Genomic DNA, 18,846 nt, shown 5'->3' on the forward strand with positions numbered 1-18,846 from the left:
TTGTTACGAAGAACACAGCGGCACATGAAAGTTGCGTTCTCGCGCAACCGTATCGTGTGCAGGCATGCTGCCGTAGCGGGGGCACGATGCTGTTGGTGAGGGTCGAGGTAGTTCTAGATTTGAAGCTTTCGTGACTGCAAGGATTCATACTCTTAGTTCTTTCGGTAAAGTCACGTAGGTAAAAAATTAAATTATTTTATTTTCATTAATTTTTATTTCATTTTTTACCTACGTGACTTTACCGAAAGGACTAAGAGGTCGAGGTAGTAGCGATGGTTTAACTCCCGCATTAAGGACCAGATAAACTTAGTTGTAGTTAATAGGCAATGAATTTTTAAACTCACTTAAGACCACTATGGTACCCTTATGGCTCACTGGGCATCGATTCTCTACAAATTGATGTTAAGTTAAATGCCGCCCGTACTCAACATCTCTCCTTATACTCCAGCACTTACTCTACTCTTCGGTCCCAAAGTCGTAACAGTTGTATGTGTGTGTGCGCCGTACATGCGTACGTGTACTACGTGTTGCTGTGTGTACGTGAGTGTATACGTGTGTAATGACATGATGACACCTGCTGGCTGGGAAAGGGAAGCACGGGCACAGGCACCGCTAAGACAACATCCAATCTGAAAGGGAGACGTATCTGGGGCAAAGGTAATAGGCGGGGTTAGCCGAGATGCTCCGGGAACCTGCTGGAAGGTTCCACGAGAGGGCGTGGCCGGAGGCGGAACCTAGCCGCGCCTGGGGAGATATAAGCGGAGGTCGGACCAGGGCTCGGGGTTCGTTGGTGGATTCTCGGACTGCGTCGCTACTCGCCGTCATCTCTCTTCGTCGTCCGGCCACGTGGGGCTTCCATCGCCATCCTCGTTACGCCGCCAGCCAGCGGCGTAGCCGAGTGAGGGCGGTGAGACCGTGCCGAGTGATCGGCCGTGTGTGTAGCCAGGAGAAACGTTAATATCTAAGTGTTGTTCTCTGAGAAGGATAAGGTTGGCCCGTGTTGTGCCCGTGTAAGAAATAAAAAAAGAAGTACCCTCGACACGACGTGTCGCGGAAGTCGCTCATTACACGTGTGTACATTGGGGAGCGGTAGGGTGGTGGTTAGCGCGCTGCGCTACGAACCCAAGGACTCGAGTTCGATTCCCGCTCCCGACCAACATCAGTGACGATTATCTGGACCGGTCCTGGGCCTCCCCTATGTCGACTCAACCTGGTGCGGTGTGTAAACATCGCCACTAAGAACAAAAAGGCGGCCCGGGCATGGTGCTGTCCACCCACCCCCTCGTGTGCCGTGCTGGTCTTCATAGAGCTCGCGAACAGCACTTATCCTAACAGTCTGTTAAAGGATATACGTGGGATTTTTGTATACATCACGTGTGCGATAAATGTTAATCAACCGACATCCCGGCAGACTCCCTTGCAAACGAGGCGTTCCATCCCAAGGGGATATTTTTTTTGTCACGTTAAGTGTTTTTTTTTTTTGGGGGTGAAATGTAAAATCGCTGCGTGCCTTCTCTCTGTTGAGGTTCTCCCTCTCCTCGATCTCCTGGTGGAGTCGTTCCACCTCCCTCTGCAAGTTGACGAGGCGGCACTCAAACCCTTCCGCGCGGGCGCGCAGCTGCAGGCAAACCTGGTGGGAGACGTGGTGAGCGTTATTATTGGTATTGTTCCTCCGCCCGTTTACCCAGGAGGGCATCGCCGAGTCTCAAGACTTTTTCAAGAAGCTTCTGCCAAATTTTTCGCCGCAGCGTGCCACGTTGCTACGTGCATAAGCCCAGTGCCGTAATTTGCAGGTAACGTTTCCACATTTCGGATATTTGGCCAATACCGGTTACATTATATGATTGTTGTAGTTACGGGAGGAAACTGGGGAATCCAGAGGAAACCCATGCAGAACAGGGGGAGAGCATACAAACTCCACACACTATCACTCACACTGCAGAACAGGGGGAGATCATACACACGCCACACACTATCACTCACACTGCAGAACAGGGGGAGATCATACACACGCCACACTGAAAGGAACCCGAGTTGGAAATGGAACCCAGGCCCTTCTTGCAGTGAGGCGCCGAGTGTCACCACTGCGCTGCCGCCCTCCCAGCCTTAATGAGCATCTGGTGACGGTGTGTAAAAACATCAACGCTGGGGAGACAAAGGCAGCTGGATGTGGTGATGCTGGACCACCCACCCCCTTCGAGTGCTCAATCGACCTTCATCGGTGGCTCACCAACAGCACTTGCCCCAACAACGGTCTTTTAAAGGCAATATGGGCGATCTTTGTCTTTGTACCTCACGTAGGCTTGTCAGTGCTTGAGACTTTTCCTCTGACTTGGCCTGCAGGGTGATGACGAGCGCACGGTTCTTCTCACCTTCCGCCGTCTGCTCCTTCAGCTGGGTGTTCAGCTGCTCGCACCTCGCCTCCATCTGCAAGATCTTTGAGGAGCAAGATTGGGAGAGAGTGACGTTAGCAAGCATGGTGGTGGCAGAAGTGTTGGTGTCAGCCCGAGCCCAGGTTGTCTTTGGTGCTGCCACTGCAACTTGTATTTTTTTTTTAAGCGTCAAATTTTCATTCAACATCTCTGCCGGACTTCTATTGGTCCCCCAGGTGAAGTGGTGATTTGGATGGATTCAGGTGACGTTGTCGAAGGCGATCAAAGAACGAGTGCCCAAGTTGACTTTGCAAGAAACGCTTTGACTGACGATAAAATGTGCAATTCCCTCATCCCAGCCTAGGGTCGTCAGCAGCCCAGGTTTCACACGCACGGACAGTCCAAGAATCGATATCCGTGTTTGGGTGGCAGGAAACGATTTGTACGGAGGCATGGTGCCGGCATTGTGTTAAAAACGCATCGCAGGATACCACAACATTGTTAATAGGCCTAAGCTGACTGAGAAATCGGAGGAGGGTTGGTTGGCTGTGGAAGAGGCAGCAACCCTAACTGGGCCGCAGTGAGCAGGACAATACTCTGGGTGCTCTTAGGCGAAGACTCGGCAGCAGAAACGGCCGGCGTCCAGTGGAGAGAGGCAGGAATGTACGGCGGGCTGGGTGGACGGGACAAGCAAAGTAGCCGCGCGTTCCACGCTCTAGCCTCCCGGTGTGTGGGACCCCCCCGCCCCGTGACGCCCACGGAGGCCAGAGACCCGGCATTGCTGGGTAACCCTCCCGAGTGCGTCTCTGCTTGAACACGCGTCGGATAGAAGCCACGGGATGTCTCCTCTTGAGAGAACTCGGGTGGTCAATGAGTAACACTTCATGAGGAAGCCAACAGGGTTTGTCATGTGGATAGATCCGCTCCCATCTTAGGAATGTGGAATTTTTCCCCCACAGGCACAGGGCTTTAAACAAGAGATGAGCACCAATGCCACAATTTGAGCAGGAAATCACTTTGGCCTTGTGTCTCATCATCAAGAGTGGCTGTTAAGAACTAAAGAAAGTGTCCTTGCTCTTTATTCTTCTTGGTTCTTTCGGTAAAGTCACGTAGAAGGGAAATAATAAAATAATAAAAATAAAACATTATAAAATCATTCTCACGACGTTTCGGCCACAACGCAAGCAGCCGTCCTCAGGTGGAGAACAGGTCTGTCGGGGACGGCTGCTTGCGTTGTGGCCGAAACGTCGTGAGAATTATTTTAATATGTTGTATTTTTATTATTTTATCATTTCCCTTCTACGTGACTTTACCGAGAGAACCAAGAAGATGAATCCCTGCAGTCACGAAAGCTTTAAATCGAAAAGTGTCCTTGCTCTTTTAACATTATGCTGAAAGCAATCTGCGTGGTGAAGTACGACTTGGCCTCGCGTGTGCGGAGCACGCGGTGTCTGTCGGCGCCACTTGTGGGGGGAGACACGGAGCGGGAGACGTGGCGCGTGAGTGGCGCGCTCCGTGAGCTCGTGTCGGCTGTCAGTGCCAGCACCTGCTCCTCTTTTGCGTCCACCTCCGTGCGGAGCGACACCACCTGCTCGCTCACTCGCCCCTCCAGCTCCGACAGCTATAGGGCACACACACATACGCGCGCGCGTCGCTGCGGGGAGCTGCTTGCCACACGCGTCTCAACCGCGTGCTCCGACAATCATCACCTCTATTCAGAAGGCGCAAAATCACAACAAACGCTCCGGATATCCAATGGATGAAAACATCTATTAACAAGCCACGACATTAAATATTATTATTATTATTTTGCTAGGTATACCCAGAAAAGCCCTCCTGAGTCTTACCGAGGCTCTTGTTAAGTTTTCGCACGAGATTTGATTTTATTTTGTTTTAGCAGGTAAAACTAAAAGAAACCAGGATAGAGTCCCATTTGCAATCGTGGCCTGGGCCACCAAAATGACGAAAGCAAAGCAAAAGAAAGTACACCACTGAAACGAACAGAAATCAGCGCAAAAACAACGGTGTCACATGAGAACTCGACAATATTGCACGATCATAAATCGATGTGAAATAGTGTATTCCCTGTAGCGTAGGGGGCAATGTTGCTATATTTAATCCAAAGTGAGTAATTTGCAGGTAATTTTTCAACATTGAAAAGTTTGGCCAAATCTATTTACTGTACATTGTATGTTTTTAATCTGAAGGAAACCCATGCAGAACAGAGGTAGAACATACAACAATAGCTGCCATTTGAACCATGAAGTGGCGGTGACATCACCACGGTGTATGTGCCAGGCCAGGTAAACTTTGAGGCCACATGGTGTGTCAAACGCTCTCTGACAGGAGGTCAAGAGACGGACCCAGGGGCCATGGGTTAACCGACTGAAATGACTGGCAGATAGACCAGCTGTGCCCCCTACTGTGTCAACTTGCTGCATTTTAGCCGCCCGGCACTCCGCTTGTTGTTGCGAGCGTCGCTCCTCTGCCCTCCGTTGTTGCTGGAGGGCGACTGCCTCCAACTGCCCAGCAGCAGCAGCAGCAGCGTCCTTCACGAGCCTCCTCCACAGAGGCGGACCTCGACCCCCGCTAGGACAAGTTATTGGCTCCCTCTATCCAAAAACTCCGATTCATCCGCTTACAATCTGCAGTCCAGGGGGAGCCATGTGAACACTAAGAGGTTGCCCCCCCGCGTTGTTGGCGTTGTGCAGCTGCAGGACGTGTACCTGCGTGGCTCTGGCGATGAGCTCCCGCTGGCGCTCCTCCAGTTCCACTTGCAGCTCCTCCACCTCCCTCTCCCTCTCGCACAGGGAGCCGCGCAGTTGACTAGCGGCACACACAGCACGCAGCGCCGCATTGCACCACCTCACACCCTCAAATCCTCACACCACGCCACCTCTCACCATGCCACCTCACACCACCACGCCACCTTATACCACGCCACCTCTCACCACGCCACCTAACACCACGCCACCTCACACCACCACGCCACCTTATACCACGCCACCTCGACACCACGCCACGACCCATGGAGTGACTCATGCTGCCAGCTATTTTGGACGTATATGTTATGTATATCGTTTATTGTTAAATTTGAATCACAGTTCCTATGATCACTGTTGCATTGCTTTTATAGCTTTCTTTTGGTGATTTCGAAAACGTATGGTTAAGCCAGGTTTGTTTTTGTTGAAGTATGGAGTTAGCCCGATAACGTTAATCTAAATTGTCTTATGGTTGTTATTGTTAGACTTGCATCCCACTGGGATTTTTGCACACAGCGTTGATATACGGTGCTTTTTTCTGGAAGATTTTGCTGGTTTTTCCTGGATGTTTCTGTGGCGCGTCGTCATTTTAAGATGTTCTTTGTTCATGCTTTTGTTTGTTGCGGTTGCACCCGAGTCAAAAGCCGCATGGCTCACAGGGCTATACCTAATAAATGAAACCTCACTATCATGCCACCTCACCACAACGCCACCTCTCACTACCACGCCACCTCTCACCACCACCACAAACCCATGACCAAATCATCTGCCCTGTCTTTATAACAATAACGACACAACCGATTTCGTTTTTAGAAGTTCTACCTGGAACCAAACCGAACACTCGTTCGCTTGCCAAGCGTCTCAACAGCCATGCAAGTGGTTCCGCTGGGTCGGTGGCGAGCGGCAGGCGACGTGAAAAAACGTCGACTTGCAAGGCCGCACCCCCCCCCCCGCGCGCTCCCCCATCCCCCTCACCCGTGACTCTCCGCCATCGAGTGCAGCCGCCTGTCCCTCTCGTGCAGCTCCGCGTGCAAGCGCCGCTCCGTGGCGCGGAGCTCCGTGCTCAGCTCTGCGGCCGCCAAGCGCTCGCGCTGCAGCTCGGCCCGCGCCCGCCCCAGCTCCTGCTCCGTGTCGCCCGCCTGCTGCAGGCCGCGCGCCAGGCTGTCCTGCAGTTCCGTCGCTGCGGGGGGGAGGCGGGGGCCACGTCCAGGACGACGATCAACCTGTTGAGACGGTGCCTACCGCCCCCCTCCCCCTCGCCAATCAAGGCCACGTGTCCCCGCCCCCATCCCCACACACGCGCGAGTGTGCGTCGTGCATCGCCGCGTCTCGACGCGCTCACTGGCGGGGAACCGGTGGATCGGCTTTGCAGCCCCTTTTGAGATCCCGCCGCCACAGTCAGATTCTGCGTATGCCCAAAGTAGCAGGGATTTATTTGAGCTGTGACGGTTAGAGTCACGGACATTGGGGGTGAACCGGTGGCACAGTGCCATGTGCACCGCGCCGCAAACTTGAAAACCTTAGTTCCATTCCTGGTCACAGCCGACTACGTCGATGAGGAATGTCCGAACGGGTCTTGGGATCCCAGTTAACTGGCCCGCGGTGACGGGTGCAGCGAAGCATGCTAAACAGGAGCTCTGCCAGGCGCTGGCGCCCACCCAGCTGCGTCTTGTGACGGAGCTCGTTCTCGGCCTGCTTGAGCGTCGCCAGCAGAGACAGCGCCCGCTCGCCCTCCCGGCTGCCCTTCTCCCTGGCGCTGCCCAGCTCGGCACGCACCCTCGCCACCTCCTCCTGGCCGTCGCGCACGGCCGCCTGCAGCTCGCTGCCAGGGGCGAGAAAAACCCCCTTGAGCCCCCACAGGCCACGCCGCTCTCGGTTTACGAGCAGCACGTGGCCCCCGTGGCATCTTACTGTGCGTGTGCGAAAGCAAAACCTCAAGCGCATACAGAGGTATCAAACGTGACAGACACACGCGCCCAACGTTAAATGATGCGGAGTTCACACAAAGTGTGGACCAGCTGGCTCAGCTGACTGCTTGTGTTGTGGTTATTGCAAACATGATGCCTTGTATAAAGGTGTCAGTTTTTGTACCAGTTGAAAGTGTAAAAACCTATTACTACAGCTGGCTCAAAGATAAGTTGCCGATGAGAATAGCGCAGTGATGACAAGCGCGCCACACAACAAGAAGCTCCTAGGTTTGATTCCTGCCTTTCTGTGTGGAGTTCTCCCCCTGTTTTGTAAGTGTTTCCTCATGCAATGTAACTGGTATTGCCCAAAATATTCCAACACTGAAACATCACCTGCAAATTACTCGGTTGGAATTACACGCAGAAACATTGCCTCCTACTGAAAAAAAGTATCCCAGGAACTACTGAAAAAAAGGATCCCAGGCAAAAAAGAAGTCTCGAGACTTAAACAATAAACGATTATAAACTATGATCACGTGAAAATCTAGGGCAGCCAAATACTGTAAAAGCGTGGCGTTGATTGTAAATGTGGAGGTAAAAACCGGAGAGCCCAGAGAAAAATCCACGTCACCACGGGGACAGAGACATTCAAACTCGAAAGATACAGCAGGGGTCAGGGTCGGGATTGAACCGACGACCTCCTGCATAGCAGGCGAGGCAGTTAACATCTCGCCACCGTACTGGTCTAATTTGGAGTCTTCACGCCTCGCCGTGCTACGTGTGTGGCGGTCGTAGCGCGAGCCGTGGGCCGCCTGGCGACGCTTCGGGGAGAGAGCGGGTCACAGCGTGCCGGCACCCACGGTGGTGACGCTTCCTGGGCGGCGAGCGTGAGACTCGAGTCGAGCCAGACTCCCCACCTGACGCTGCTGGCGAGGGCGGCTCCCCGCTCCCTCTCCTCGTGCAGCTGGCGCTGCAGCGCTCGCTGCTGCTTCGCGCTCTTCTCCTGCTCGCCGCGCGACTGCTCATGCTCCGCGTGCAGACTCTGCTCCAGGCCGCACACCTGCCCACACACGTCACATCCGCGAGAACATATGAGCTCCACGGAGGGAGGCGCACGAGCCTAGAATCGAACCCGGGATCTTCTTCCTGCGAGGCACGAGTGTGACCACTGCGCCACCAAGGGTCACAACCGGAGTGCCCCATGTGCTATCGGGGGAGTGGCCCGTAACTCTGGCGAAGCCCAAACCGTCAAATGCATCGCCGACGAGCGTGCCATCCACGCACATCCTCGCAGCATTGCTGCCATCCATGCAGCGTCTACCACCTCCTGGGAGTGGTTGTGTGTATGGATGTTGAACTTCTTTCGCACCGTACGTAGCCAACAGTGCTAAATGAAGGCGAGTGGTTGGGGCGCCGTGGTGGCAAGATGTTTACTCCCTCGCCTGGTATGCAGGAGGTCACGGGTTCGATCCCGATCCTGACACCTATTGTACATTTGGAGTTTCTTTATTTTTGCTCGAGGTCCTCCAGTTTTTTCCTCCACGTTTATAATCAACGTGCGCTTAGAGTATTTGGCTGGTGTAAATTTCCACGTGATGAGCCACTTCTCTGAGCTATCATTTGTGGCCAGGTCGTTTCTGAAAAAGCGCTCCGTAGCTCAGTGGGGCCTTAGTAGTTAATAGGGCGACCTTTACATTAAACTATGACCACCATAAAAAACTGTTGCTTTCTCCCCCACCCATCATGCAGCCAGCTATGGCTGCAGGGTTTTGGTAGTACATGTTGTTTATGCCGTTTATTGTAAAAATTCCGTCACAGTTCCTATGATCACGGTTTCATTGCTTTTATGGCTTTATTTTGGTGATTTCGAAAAGTGTATTGGTTTAGCCATGTTTGTTTGTTGTAGTACAGAGTTAGACTGATGGCCTTAATCTAAGTTGTCTTGTGGTTGTTGTTGGTTGTTTGACTTGCATCCCACTGGGATTTTTGCACACAGCGTTGGTGTACGGTGATTTTTTTCTGCAATATTTTGCTGTCTTTTCTTGGATTTCTGTTTGCACTTAGTCACATATTCACTTTAAAATGTTTTTTGTTCATGTTTTTGTTTGTTGCGGTTGCACCCGATTCAAGAGCCGAATGGCTCACAGGGCTATACCTAATAAATGAACTTGAACTTGAACCATGCCATACGAAAGATAGAAAGAGATAGATAGAGAGAGTGTCCCGCAAAGAGCGAGGGGGCAGTCCACCTGCGTCTGCAGCTGCGCCTGTGCCTCCTCCAGGGCCTCGACGCGTGCGGCGCCCAGCGCCAGCATGGTGTCGCGCTCGCGCAGAGCTCGCCGCAACTCCCCCGCCTGCTCCTCCGCCTCGGCCACGGCGCCGTTCAGCAGCTCCAACTACGCACGCACGGAGACACGAAGATCACCACGCACCGTCCCCCCCCACGCCGTAGAGCAGGGGTGGGGAACGTCCGGCCCGCGGGCCGTATGAGGCCCGTGAAATAATTTGGTGTGGCCCTGCCAAGGCAACCGCAGGTGGGACTCGAAATTCAATCAAGCTAGGAGCAAACCTGGAAAAGCAGTTGCGAGTAGCAGCAACATCGTCAATACCAAGCTAACATCACGCGCCTCGCCAAGGAGAAGCAGTTACAGCCATCGCATTAGGGGCGAGTTCATTAAATGTTTGACCAAATATAACAACGGGCTAAGTTTTAAGTCGATAATTTTGTATGGCCCGCGAATGATGTTATGAATATCCAAATGGCCCTAGCAGAAAAAAGGTTCCCCACCCCTTACTGATTGGCCGTGTCGGGTGGTGGAGGGTTACGGCACATTTATAAATAACGCTATCTAAACCCAAAAACGTTGATGATTATGAATAATATTGGTCGCGAAAGCGTACGTGTTAAACTAACAGATAATACACTTTAACATGATAACAAATCTTTGCTAATATCTTCAAAAAGTCAGAGTCTCGCCATCATTGTCAACACGTTCCCTGAATCTTCCCCAGGTGGTCTCCAGAGCCCGGAGGCACACTTCACGTGGTATTGTTGCAAATTCTCTGAAGTGTTCACATTTTTTTGAAGCACCCTGGAAATTCCTACACACCCTAAATACAATAGTAAGTAGTATCTATTGACTCGATATATGGCTACACACCCTATATATATTTTACTCACATAATAGTCAGCATTACCGGGTTATGAACATACACATCGCGCAAGCGATCTGGAGCATCCTCCTCCTCTTCTGAAAGGAGGAGGAGGATGAGTTGTTTTGACATGGAGAGATCTGCACAAAGCGCAGTGATTCCTCCAGCCTCCCGACCGCACAAATTCTTCCTTGGGTGCGAACGCAAAGTTGCACGTCCGTTGCCATCCGCTCACCTGCTCCGTCTTGGCCTGTAGCTCTTGCTGATTCTGCTGCAGCTTCTCTTGGCAGCGCACACGCTCCGCCTGCTTGGTCGCAAGTTCAGACTCCATTTCCAGAGCCTCGGGGAAAGGGAAGTCAATATTTAGATTTGAGCTTTCCGCAGCCTTGGGTAAAAATGCACATTTCAACTTAATTGGCGTGTGAATGTGCTTCATCATTGGACTGCTGCTGTTGATATTATACAGACTGCTGCTGTTGCTGTACCGACTGCTGCTGTTACTATACAAACTGCTGCTGCTGTACAGACTGCTGCTGTTACTGTACAGACTGCTGCTGTTACTGTACAGACTGCTGCTGTTGCTGTACCGACTGCTGCTGTTACTATACAAACTGCTGCTGCTGTACAGACTGCTGCTGTTACTGTACAGACTGCTGCTGTTACTGTACAGACTGCTGCTGTTGCTGTACCGACTGCTGCTGTTACTGTACAGACTGCTGCTGTTACTGTACAGACTGCTGCTGTTGCTGTACAGACTGCTGCTGTTACTGTACAGACTGCTGCTGTTACTGTACAGACTGCTGCTGTTGCTGTACAGACTGCTGCTGTTGCTGTACAGACTGCTGCTGTTACTGTACAGACTGCTGCTGTTGCTGTACAGACTGCTGCTGTTACTGTACAGACTGCTGCTGTTACTGTACAGACTGCTGCTGTTGCTGTACAGACTGCTGCTGTTGCTGTACAGACTGCTGCTGTTACTGTACAGACTGCTGCTGTTGCTGTACAGACTGCTGCTGTTGCTGTACAGACTGCTGCTGTTACTGTACAGACTGCTGCTGTTGCTGTACAGACTGCTGCTGTTGCTGTACAGACTGCTGCTGTTGCTGTACAGACTGCCTTTATCTTCTCAATAACACGAGTAATATCAGTCATCGAATAACATATTTAGGGGCCGTCCACAAAAAGTCAGACCCCCCCTCAAATCTGACGTCACAAAGCTCTGCCCCCCCCCCCCAAAAAAAAAACATGCTTCAAATCGCTTAAAACTATTGTCGTGCGTTGCACTCTGATGTTGTAGGAGAAAACATTTTCTAAAAAGTCTATTTAATTAAGTAGAACGTGTCGTCTATTTTTATTCAAAGTTGCGCATTTTGATGTGACGTCACATTTCTCAAACCCCCCCGTCACGCATCGTCACAAACGTCTGACCCCTCCCCCGCCCCCAGGTGCGTGACGTCATTTATGGACGGCCCCTAACCGCGCGAGGAGGGCAGCGGGAACAGCGTTGGGGAACCCAAGCAAGCGTGCGACACAACGCGGGCTGGCGGCAAGTCCCCGCACCCCAGGGACGTGCGGTCAGGGGAGGTAGAGCCTCAGCTGTCATACTCCAGGTAACTTATTTCACGTATATGTGTATAAAGATATTTAGACTCGCTGGTCTCGTCATGAAACTGCAATGAAAAAGCACCAGGGGAGGCAGCTATCACATCTGCCTCACTGAGGGGGACATGTCTAACACGCCCCCTCAGTGAGACCACGCCCCCCTCAGTGAAGACACGCCCCCTCAGTGAGGACACGCCCCTCAGTGAAGACACGCCCCTCAGTGAAGACACGCCCCCTCAGTGAGGACACGCCCCCTCAGTGAGGACACGCCCCTCAGTGAAGACACGCCCCCTCAGTGAGGACACGCCCCTCAGTGAAGACACGCCCCCTCAGTGAAGACACACCCCCCTCAGTGAGGACACGCCCCCTCAGTGAAGACACTCCCCCTCAGTGAAGACACTCCCCCCTCAGTGAAGACACGCCCCCTCAGTGAGGACACGCCCCTCAGTGAAGACACGCCCCCTCAGTGAGGACACGCCCCCCTCAGTGAAGACACGCCCCCTCAGTGAGGCCACGCCCCTCAGTGTGTGAATCTGGCCAATGCCTCCCCAGCCATTGACCTCACCGCACGTCACTGCCGCACCCCTCCTCCTCCTCCGCTATGCAGCCGACCTCACGCGGTGAGCGCAGGCATCGGGACCTGGCGCTCACCCTGTGGTGCAAACCTCTGGGAACTCGTTCAGTTTGTTGTACTTCCCCCGCACCTCCGATTGGCACGGTTGGCTACTACGTACGGTGCGAAAGAAGTTCAACACGCGCACATCGACGTACCTTGGCGGAGGCGTCCACGAGCTTGCGCTCCGCCAGGCCCAGCGCCTCCTCACTGCTCCCCCGCTGCCTCCTCGTGTCCTAGCCGGGGGCACCATACACGCACGTTACCACCAACTCACTACGCTTTTACCATGGGAGTTGACAAACAGTACCAACTATTTTTTTTTTTTAATACAGGGTGCTTTAAAAATATTTTAACACTTTTATGTTAATCATTGTCAACACGTGCCTGGAATCTTCTCCAGGTGGTCTCCAGAGCCCGAGGGCATATTTCCTGTGGAGTTGTTGCAAATTCTAAGAAGTGTTTTTTTGAAGCACCCTCTAAATATGCATAGAAAAGGTATTATAAACATTGCTTACTCTCATAATACAGAATCAGAATTATAACATGTGTCGTGGATTCAACCGAGTCGCGGACTTACTCTTTGGAGGCAACACATCACAAAGTTATAACTGCCCCTTTACCAGATAACAGCCTACGGGGGTGGACCACCAGGCTAACTGCACTGGGAAGGGAGTTTCACAACATCTGTGTGATCCACAAACCCTTGCTGCAGTCCTTCCAATAAACTCCAGGCGAGGCTCAATCCGGAGCGCGCAAAGGATGTGGTGACACCTGTAGCCTGCAGGAGGTCACCGAGCATTTCCGAGTAATTTCCCCAGCACGGTATCCACGCCGCAGCCTGAACCTCCCTCCCATGAAAGGCTTTCACGACCCCCCAGCCCACGGGCTCTGCTTAAGATTTGCTCGTTAGTGAGCATTGCGCCGACAGTGGTGGCAGCCGTGAGCACGCAGGCTCATCACGTACCTCGAGGGACATCTGTAGCTCCTGTGCACGCAACTTTTCACGTTCCAGCGCCTGCCGATGGTCAGCAACTTCGTTCTGCGCCCTCTGCATTCTCTTCTCGGCCTGCTCGGCCATCTCGCACAGCTGCGTGAAAACCGACAACAGCAAAGAGCAGACATCGGAATCAGAATCTTTACTCATCCTGGAGAAATCCGACGAGCCATGAAGCTCTTTTTCACAGGCGTCCAGTAGACAACACGTCTTCTCCTTCCCATGTCTGTCCCTCCACATCAACAAGATCAAAGTAAGTTGTTACACATTTCATCGGGCCACGCGGCCTAATGCCAGTGCATAAAATCAGCAGCACACAAGCAAAACTCTGGACCGGTTTGATGTTCAGTGTCTCATCGGCAGTCAGGCTCGCTTGCGTGCGTGCGTGTCTGCACGTGCGTCCGTGCGTGCATGTGCGTCCACGCGTGCGTGTCTGCGCGTGCGTGCGTGGCCATGCGTGTGTGCTTGCATGCGTGTGTGCATGTGCGTGCGTGTCTGCGCGTACGTGCGTGGCCATACGTGTGTGCTTGCATGCGTGTGCGTCCGTGCGTGTGTGTTTGCGCGTGCGTGTCTGCGCGTGCGTGTCCATGCGTGTGTGCGTGCGTGCGTGTGTGTGCGTCTGCGCGTGCGTGCTTGCACTGCCACTGCGGGTGTCCCACCGTTGCCGCGCGTCGCTTCAGGTCCGCCACCTCCTCGTCGTGCTTCTCCCTCGTGCTCCCAGCAGCTCTCTCCAGCTCCTGGGCCTGCTCACGAAGGCGCCTCTCCAACTTGCCCAGAGCTCGCGTCTTATTCTGCGAGCGCCAGCGGCAGCATACGGGGAGCACCACATCTTAACCGCCGCGACTCAAACCGTTTCGCTGTTGTCCACAAGAAAATCCTTGCACTCGAAATCAAAACATAGTCACCCCTGTTCCACGAGGGTTTCCTCCGGGTTCTTCGGTTTCCTCCCACAGCTTAAAAACAAAAAAACCCCATCGCGTGTAAGTGGCGTTGGCCAAACATCCCAATGTCGAAGAATGAAAACGTGTCAGAGGCGACTTTGTGGGCAAGAAGGGGCATTGTCCGAAATGTCGCCTCTCACGTGTTTGGTCGTCTTTGAAGGCGGCGGCGTTATTGACGATGGCATCGGAGTGTTTGTTATCCGCGCTCGTGCGCAGGTGCCAACGCGGTGTCGCAAGCGGCTTGCGAGACACGGAAGGCGAGGGTGGTGACTTTATACTTCGTCATGCCCGTGGACGTTACGTTTCCTTTTTACCGTTGACATTTTGCGAAGTTCGATGTACTTCTGAGTGATTGCAATTGTTCAGAAACTTGACCGACCTGCCAGCTTAGCAGCGATGTTACATCTGAAGAGCATGAGTCAAGAGTACGATATGAGACGTTGAACTGTACTTACAAACAGCTAAAAAATTCCCACACAATGTAAATGGTATTGGATAAAAATCACAGCAAATGACCCAATTGGCATGACACACACAGGGCACCATCACCGTACCGCGAAAACTTGGCAGGACCCTCCTGCAAACGTCTCAGTGAGGCAATCTGTGTAAGTTATAAAAAAAAAAAATACGATCTTGACCGCAAAATTTGGTTAGAAACACCGATTTTTCCGGAAACACATTTGCATTTGTGTCATCTTAACCTTACTTACAATTTGAGTAATTTGCAGGTAATTATTCAGCATTGTGATGTTTAACCCCATGGGTTTTTGTTTTAGCTATGGGAGGAAACTAGAGATTGTATATTCTTAGGTTTTTTCGGTAAAGTCACGTAGGTAAAAAAATTAAATTTAATAAAAGTAAAATAAAAATAAAATAAAAATCACGACGTTTACAGCTATCGTGCTGTGACGGTTCCACCTGAAGACGGAAGCTTGTGTTGCCTCCGAAACGTCGTGATTTTTATTTTATTTTACTTTTATTAATTTTTTTTTACCTACGTGACTTTACCGAAAAAACCTAAGAATATGAATCCTTGCAGTCACGAAAGCTTCAAATCTGGAGTTTGTATGTTCAAGTCGGGGATCAAACCCAGGGGGCACGTTGCCGTGAGGCTCGAGCGTTGCCGCTGCACTGCCACCCCGCCGGTGACGGCGGTCGTGCTCCACGGTAGATGGCAGCGTTCGCCGGCGACGCTGCGATCTCACCTCCACCTCGCGCTGCAGCTCGGTGCAGTGCCCAACGCTGGCGTTGAAGGCGATGGTCTTCTCCTCCAGCTGCCTGCACAGCGCGGCCATTTCACTCGACCCCTTCTTCTTCTGCGAAACCGAACAACAGGCGCGAGCGAAAGCCACACAAGAAGGGCAACCGATGAGCCAGTACTCACCGATTCACTCCGGCCACTCGCTCACTCACACCGAGGACCAATCTACTCCTTTTTTATAAATCCTTTATATTAAGTTCTCTTGCTTGCTTGCTTGCCTGCTTGCGTGCTTGCTTGCTTACGACCGTGCAAATCTTTCGGTCGTTTTTTAACCCACTTCCCGTGATCTAATCGAGCTGACATTTTGCACACAGACTCGTTGTGCGAGACAATTAATGTTCGTGAAATTTTTTTCCAAAATTTTACACTGTTTAGGGAAAACAAATTAAACATTTAATTACCAATTGCTTAATACTGGCAGACAATCATCTGACCCATAGGTGGCAGCCATCTCAAGCCAGAGGACGAGAGGACTCTAGCCGCCACGCATATAAAGGATTTATAGTGAAAAACTTTGTTTTTATGGGTTATATCACCCGTTCATTCCACGACTCACGGTCTTCCACAAAGCTCATGGTCCACAATAGATCACATCTACTGCACAAACCATGGCAGCAGATGCGGTCACCTGATGCACGAACGGAAAATTTTAAACACTCCAGCAGTGTGCGACATTTGGTCAACCAGAACAGAGGCCTACAACGCATAACGAGGCAATTCTCCGATCCACAGATAAGAAGTAGAACTCACAGAAATACACTCAGCTGCTTCCGACGCGGTTGTCTGGCTTGACCACCTGGAAGTGCAACTGCGGTGGCTGCCCTGCATCTACATCAGCCGTACGAAAGAAGGAGACTCGTCTATTATGAGTAAAGCGGTTGTGGTTCCCGTGAACTCAAGGCAACGGTCGTTGCCCACCATCGTTGCCCACCATCGTTGACTTCCCCAACAAAGCGGGACTCAGTTACGGACAGCTTTCCCCGCCCCACAATCATAGGAACGTGTAATTTCCACCACCAGCTGAGGGCTTTAAAGAGAAGACGAGCAACCACCCGACTGCTCAGTTGGGCAAGGGACTTCCCATCGACTCGCTCCGCGCCCACAGAGATGACATTCCAAGGGGGCCTCTGGCGGCAGCGGCGGCGGCGGCGGTGGTGGTGGCGGTGATGGCGGTGGTGGTGGCGGTGGTGGTGGCGGCGGTGGTGGCGGCGGTGGTGGTGGCGGCGGCGGTGGTGGTGGCGGTGGTGACGGCGGCGGTGGTAGTGGTGGCGGCAGCGGTGGCGGTGACGACGGCAGCGTTGGCGGTGGCGGTGACGACGGCGGTGTTGGTGGTGGCGGTGACGACGGCGGTGGCGGTGACGTACCTGCGCCTCCAGCTGGGAGGCTCTGCACGACGCCTGCGAGAGCTGGGACTGCAGGGAGGCCACAGAGACCTCCGCCTCGCGCAGACGCTCCTGCAGCGCCTCGGCCATCGTGTCCCCGTGCAGCCTCGCGTCGTCTGATCCCAACGGGGAAAAAACAAGCCGAACGCGACAGCAGCTGTGTTTCAGCACCAGCGTTCCTCGAGACAGCCTCTCCCGTGCCCCGAGATGACCGATTGGTCCACAAAACGAGCAGGAAGCGTTTAAGGTAAAGAGGTTTACATAAACAAACGACCCCCACTGCCACTGTGTAGCATATTATTACGTGCCAGGGACTCTATGAGATGACAGGACGATAGTCTGAGTCCATAATTGGCAATAAGTAACGGCAAAGCGGTTATAAGTGACTCAAAATTGTGCGCAGTTGCGTATACAGTACACGACTTCCCTGAAGGCAAACACCTTCAGCGAGCGCGATGCCGATCACACAACGCGCTTCGAATTCGACCCTCGATCGATGTCTGCGCCATCGCCGCACACGCGTCGAATGAAAATCAAGGGACAACTCCTTACTTACTAACAACTCCTTACTAACAACTTCTTACTTACTAACAACTCCTTACTTACTAACAACTCCTTACTTACTAACAACTCCTCACTTACTAACAACTCCTTACTTACTAACAACTCCTTACTTACTAACAACTCCTCACTTACTAACAACTCCTTACTTATTAACAACTCCTTACTTACTAACAACTCCTTACTTACTAACAACTCCTCACTTACTAACAACTCCTCACTTACTAACAACTCCTTACTTACTAACAACTCCTTACTTACTAACAACTCCTTACTTACTAACAACTCCTATCATTTTTAATTGCTGGAGGGGTTCCCCCCCCTACCTGAAAATCCTGGCTCCGCCATTGATTGTTTTTGTAGTCATTTGCACCCGAGAAGCTCGTAGTCTGTGTGGACGATGCGGGGGGTGGGGGTGGGGGGGTGAGGGATCAGGAACGTAACCACGACGTCCAACTCCGGCGGCGTCCCTCCCGCCGAGGCCGCACGTGCCGAGCGTGCGGCCGCGTTGCCCGGCGCGTTGCCCGGCGCGTTGCCCGGCGCATACCGTCCGTCTGCGTTGACGACGCGCTCCGCTGCGCTGCCGGACAGCGACTGCTCGGGGCACCGCTCTGCAGCGCTTCCAGCTCACGATCTTTCTTGCAAAGCAGCGACCTAGAAGGGGCGCGCACGGCTCGGCAATGAAAAGCCTCTCCCACGCTCGATCGGCTGTGCGGCAGTGCTCGGCTTGGCTTGTGGTTGCGAGTCACGATTGAAAATTCCATATTGCAATACAATGGGCCTTTGTGCAACACTTATCTTTATGCCTATTGTGAAAAATAAATGACAACCGAACACCTAAGTTTTTGCAGTCAATGTCATAATAATTCTGACTTGCTGGACCGTCAATTTGACTACCAAGGATCTTGTCCCATAATGAACGAAATGTCTTATCTAGTCGATAAATCTGGTTATGGGAATTGTTTTTCAACTTACTGATGCGAGCTGAAAATATAACAACCAACGGGTAAAACGCTTGTGCACGCGACAACTTGGCTGTGTCGGGTGGTGGAGCGTCACAGGTTCGGTGAGATCGTTAGATGACCAAACAGAAAAATGTATTACTAATAAATTATTTCAGGTCAAAAATACATGACGACCCCTGAACAACCAAGGTGACACATATTGCACGTTCAACACAAACCTCAGCTCCGTGATGTCATGTGACCCGAGGCTGGCAGAAGGTGGCATATCCTCTTCATCAGGCCCACATTTCACGTTGCATGAGGATGAAGGTTTCTGTCCCAGCAACTAGA

The 18,846-nt window shown here is 52.3% G+C and overlaps 1 protein-coding gene and 1 long non-coding RNA gene across 5 annotated transcripts in view; one reads left to right on the forward strand and one right to left on the reverse strand.

Moving 5' to 3' along the window:
• LOC133349184 (coiled-coil domain-containing protein 18-like) overlaps nucleotides 1-18,846 on the reverse strand; it is a 35,392-nt gene that overhangs the window by 2,141 nt on the left and 14,405 nt on the right. For 2 of the 4 annotated variants that reach the window (XM_061562459.1, XM_061562458.1), the window contains exons 10-25: nucleotides 18,735-18,841; nucleotides 18,099-18,205; nucleotides 16,973-17,106; nucleotides 15,553-15,663; nucleotides 14,066-14,197; nucleotides 13,377-13,499; nucleotides 12,568-12,645; nucleotides 10,430-10,534; nucleotides 9,291-9,437; nucleotides 7,959-8,101; nucleotides 6,793-6,956; nucleotides 6,110-6,314; nucleotides 5,099-5,198; nucleotides 3,919-3,993; nucleotides 2,293-2,436; nucleotides 1,511-1,630 (exon numbers count right to left, since the gene is read on the reverse strand). In XM_061562459.1, the coding sequence (XP_061418443.1) occupies nucleotides 1,511-1,630; nucleotides 2,293-2,436; nucleotides 3,919-3,993; nucleotides 5,099-5,198; nucleotides 6,110-6,314; nucleotides 6,793-6,956; nucleotides 7,959-8,101; nucleotides 9,291-9,437; nucleotides 10,430-10,534; nucleotides 12,568-12,645; nucleotides 13,377-13,499; nucleotides 14,066-14,197; nucleotides 15,553-15,663; nucleotides 16,973-17,106; nucleotides 18,099-18,205; nucleotides 18,735-18,841 (1,995 nt within the window). Of the gene's footprint in view, nucleotides 1-1,510; nucleotides 1,631-2,292; nucleotides 2,437-3,631; nucleotides 3,994-5,098; nucleotides 5,199-6,109; nucleotides 6,315-6,792; nucleotides 6,957-7,958; nucleotides 8,102-9,290; nucleotides 9,438-10,429; nucleotides 10,535-12,567; nucleotides 12,646-13,376; nucleotides 13,500-14,065; nucleotides 14,198-15,552; nucleotides 15,664-16,972; nucleotides 17,107-18,098; nucleotides 18,206-18,734; nucleotides 18,842-18,846 lie in introns of those variants that run through there. The other 2 variants (XR_009755898.1, XM_061562460.1) reach the window with 2 other exon arrangements.
• LOC133349185 (uncharacterized) lies at nucleotides 6,319-13,528 on the forward strand. The gene is made up of 3 exons (XR_009755899.1): nucleotides 6,319-6,368; nucleotides 11,640-11,804; nucleotides 13,425-13,528. It is a non-coding gene; the product is annotated as an uncharacterized LOC133349185 (long non-coding RNA).

Source organism: Lethenteron reissneri, chromosome 29 (genome assembly GCF_015708825.2).
Source record: "Lethenteron reissneri isolate LAM-NWPU_2019-01 chromosome 29, ASM1570882v1, whole genome shotgun sequence".
Classification (NCBI taxonomy): domain Eukaryota; kingdom Metazoa; phylum Chordata; class Hyperoartia; order Petromyzontiformes; family Petromyzontidae; genus Lethenteron; species Lethenteron reissneri.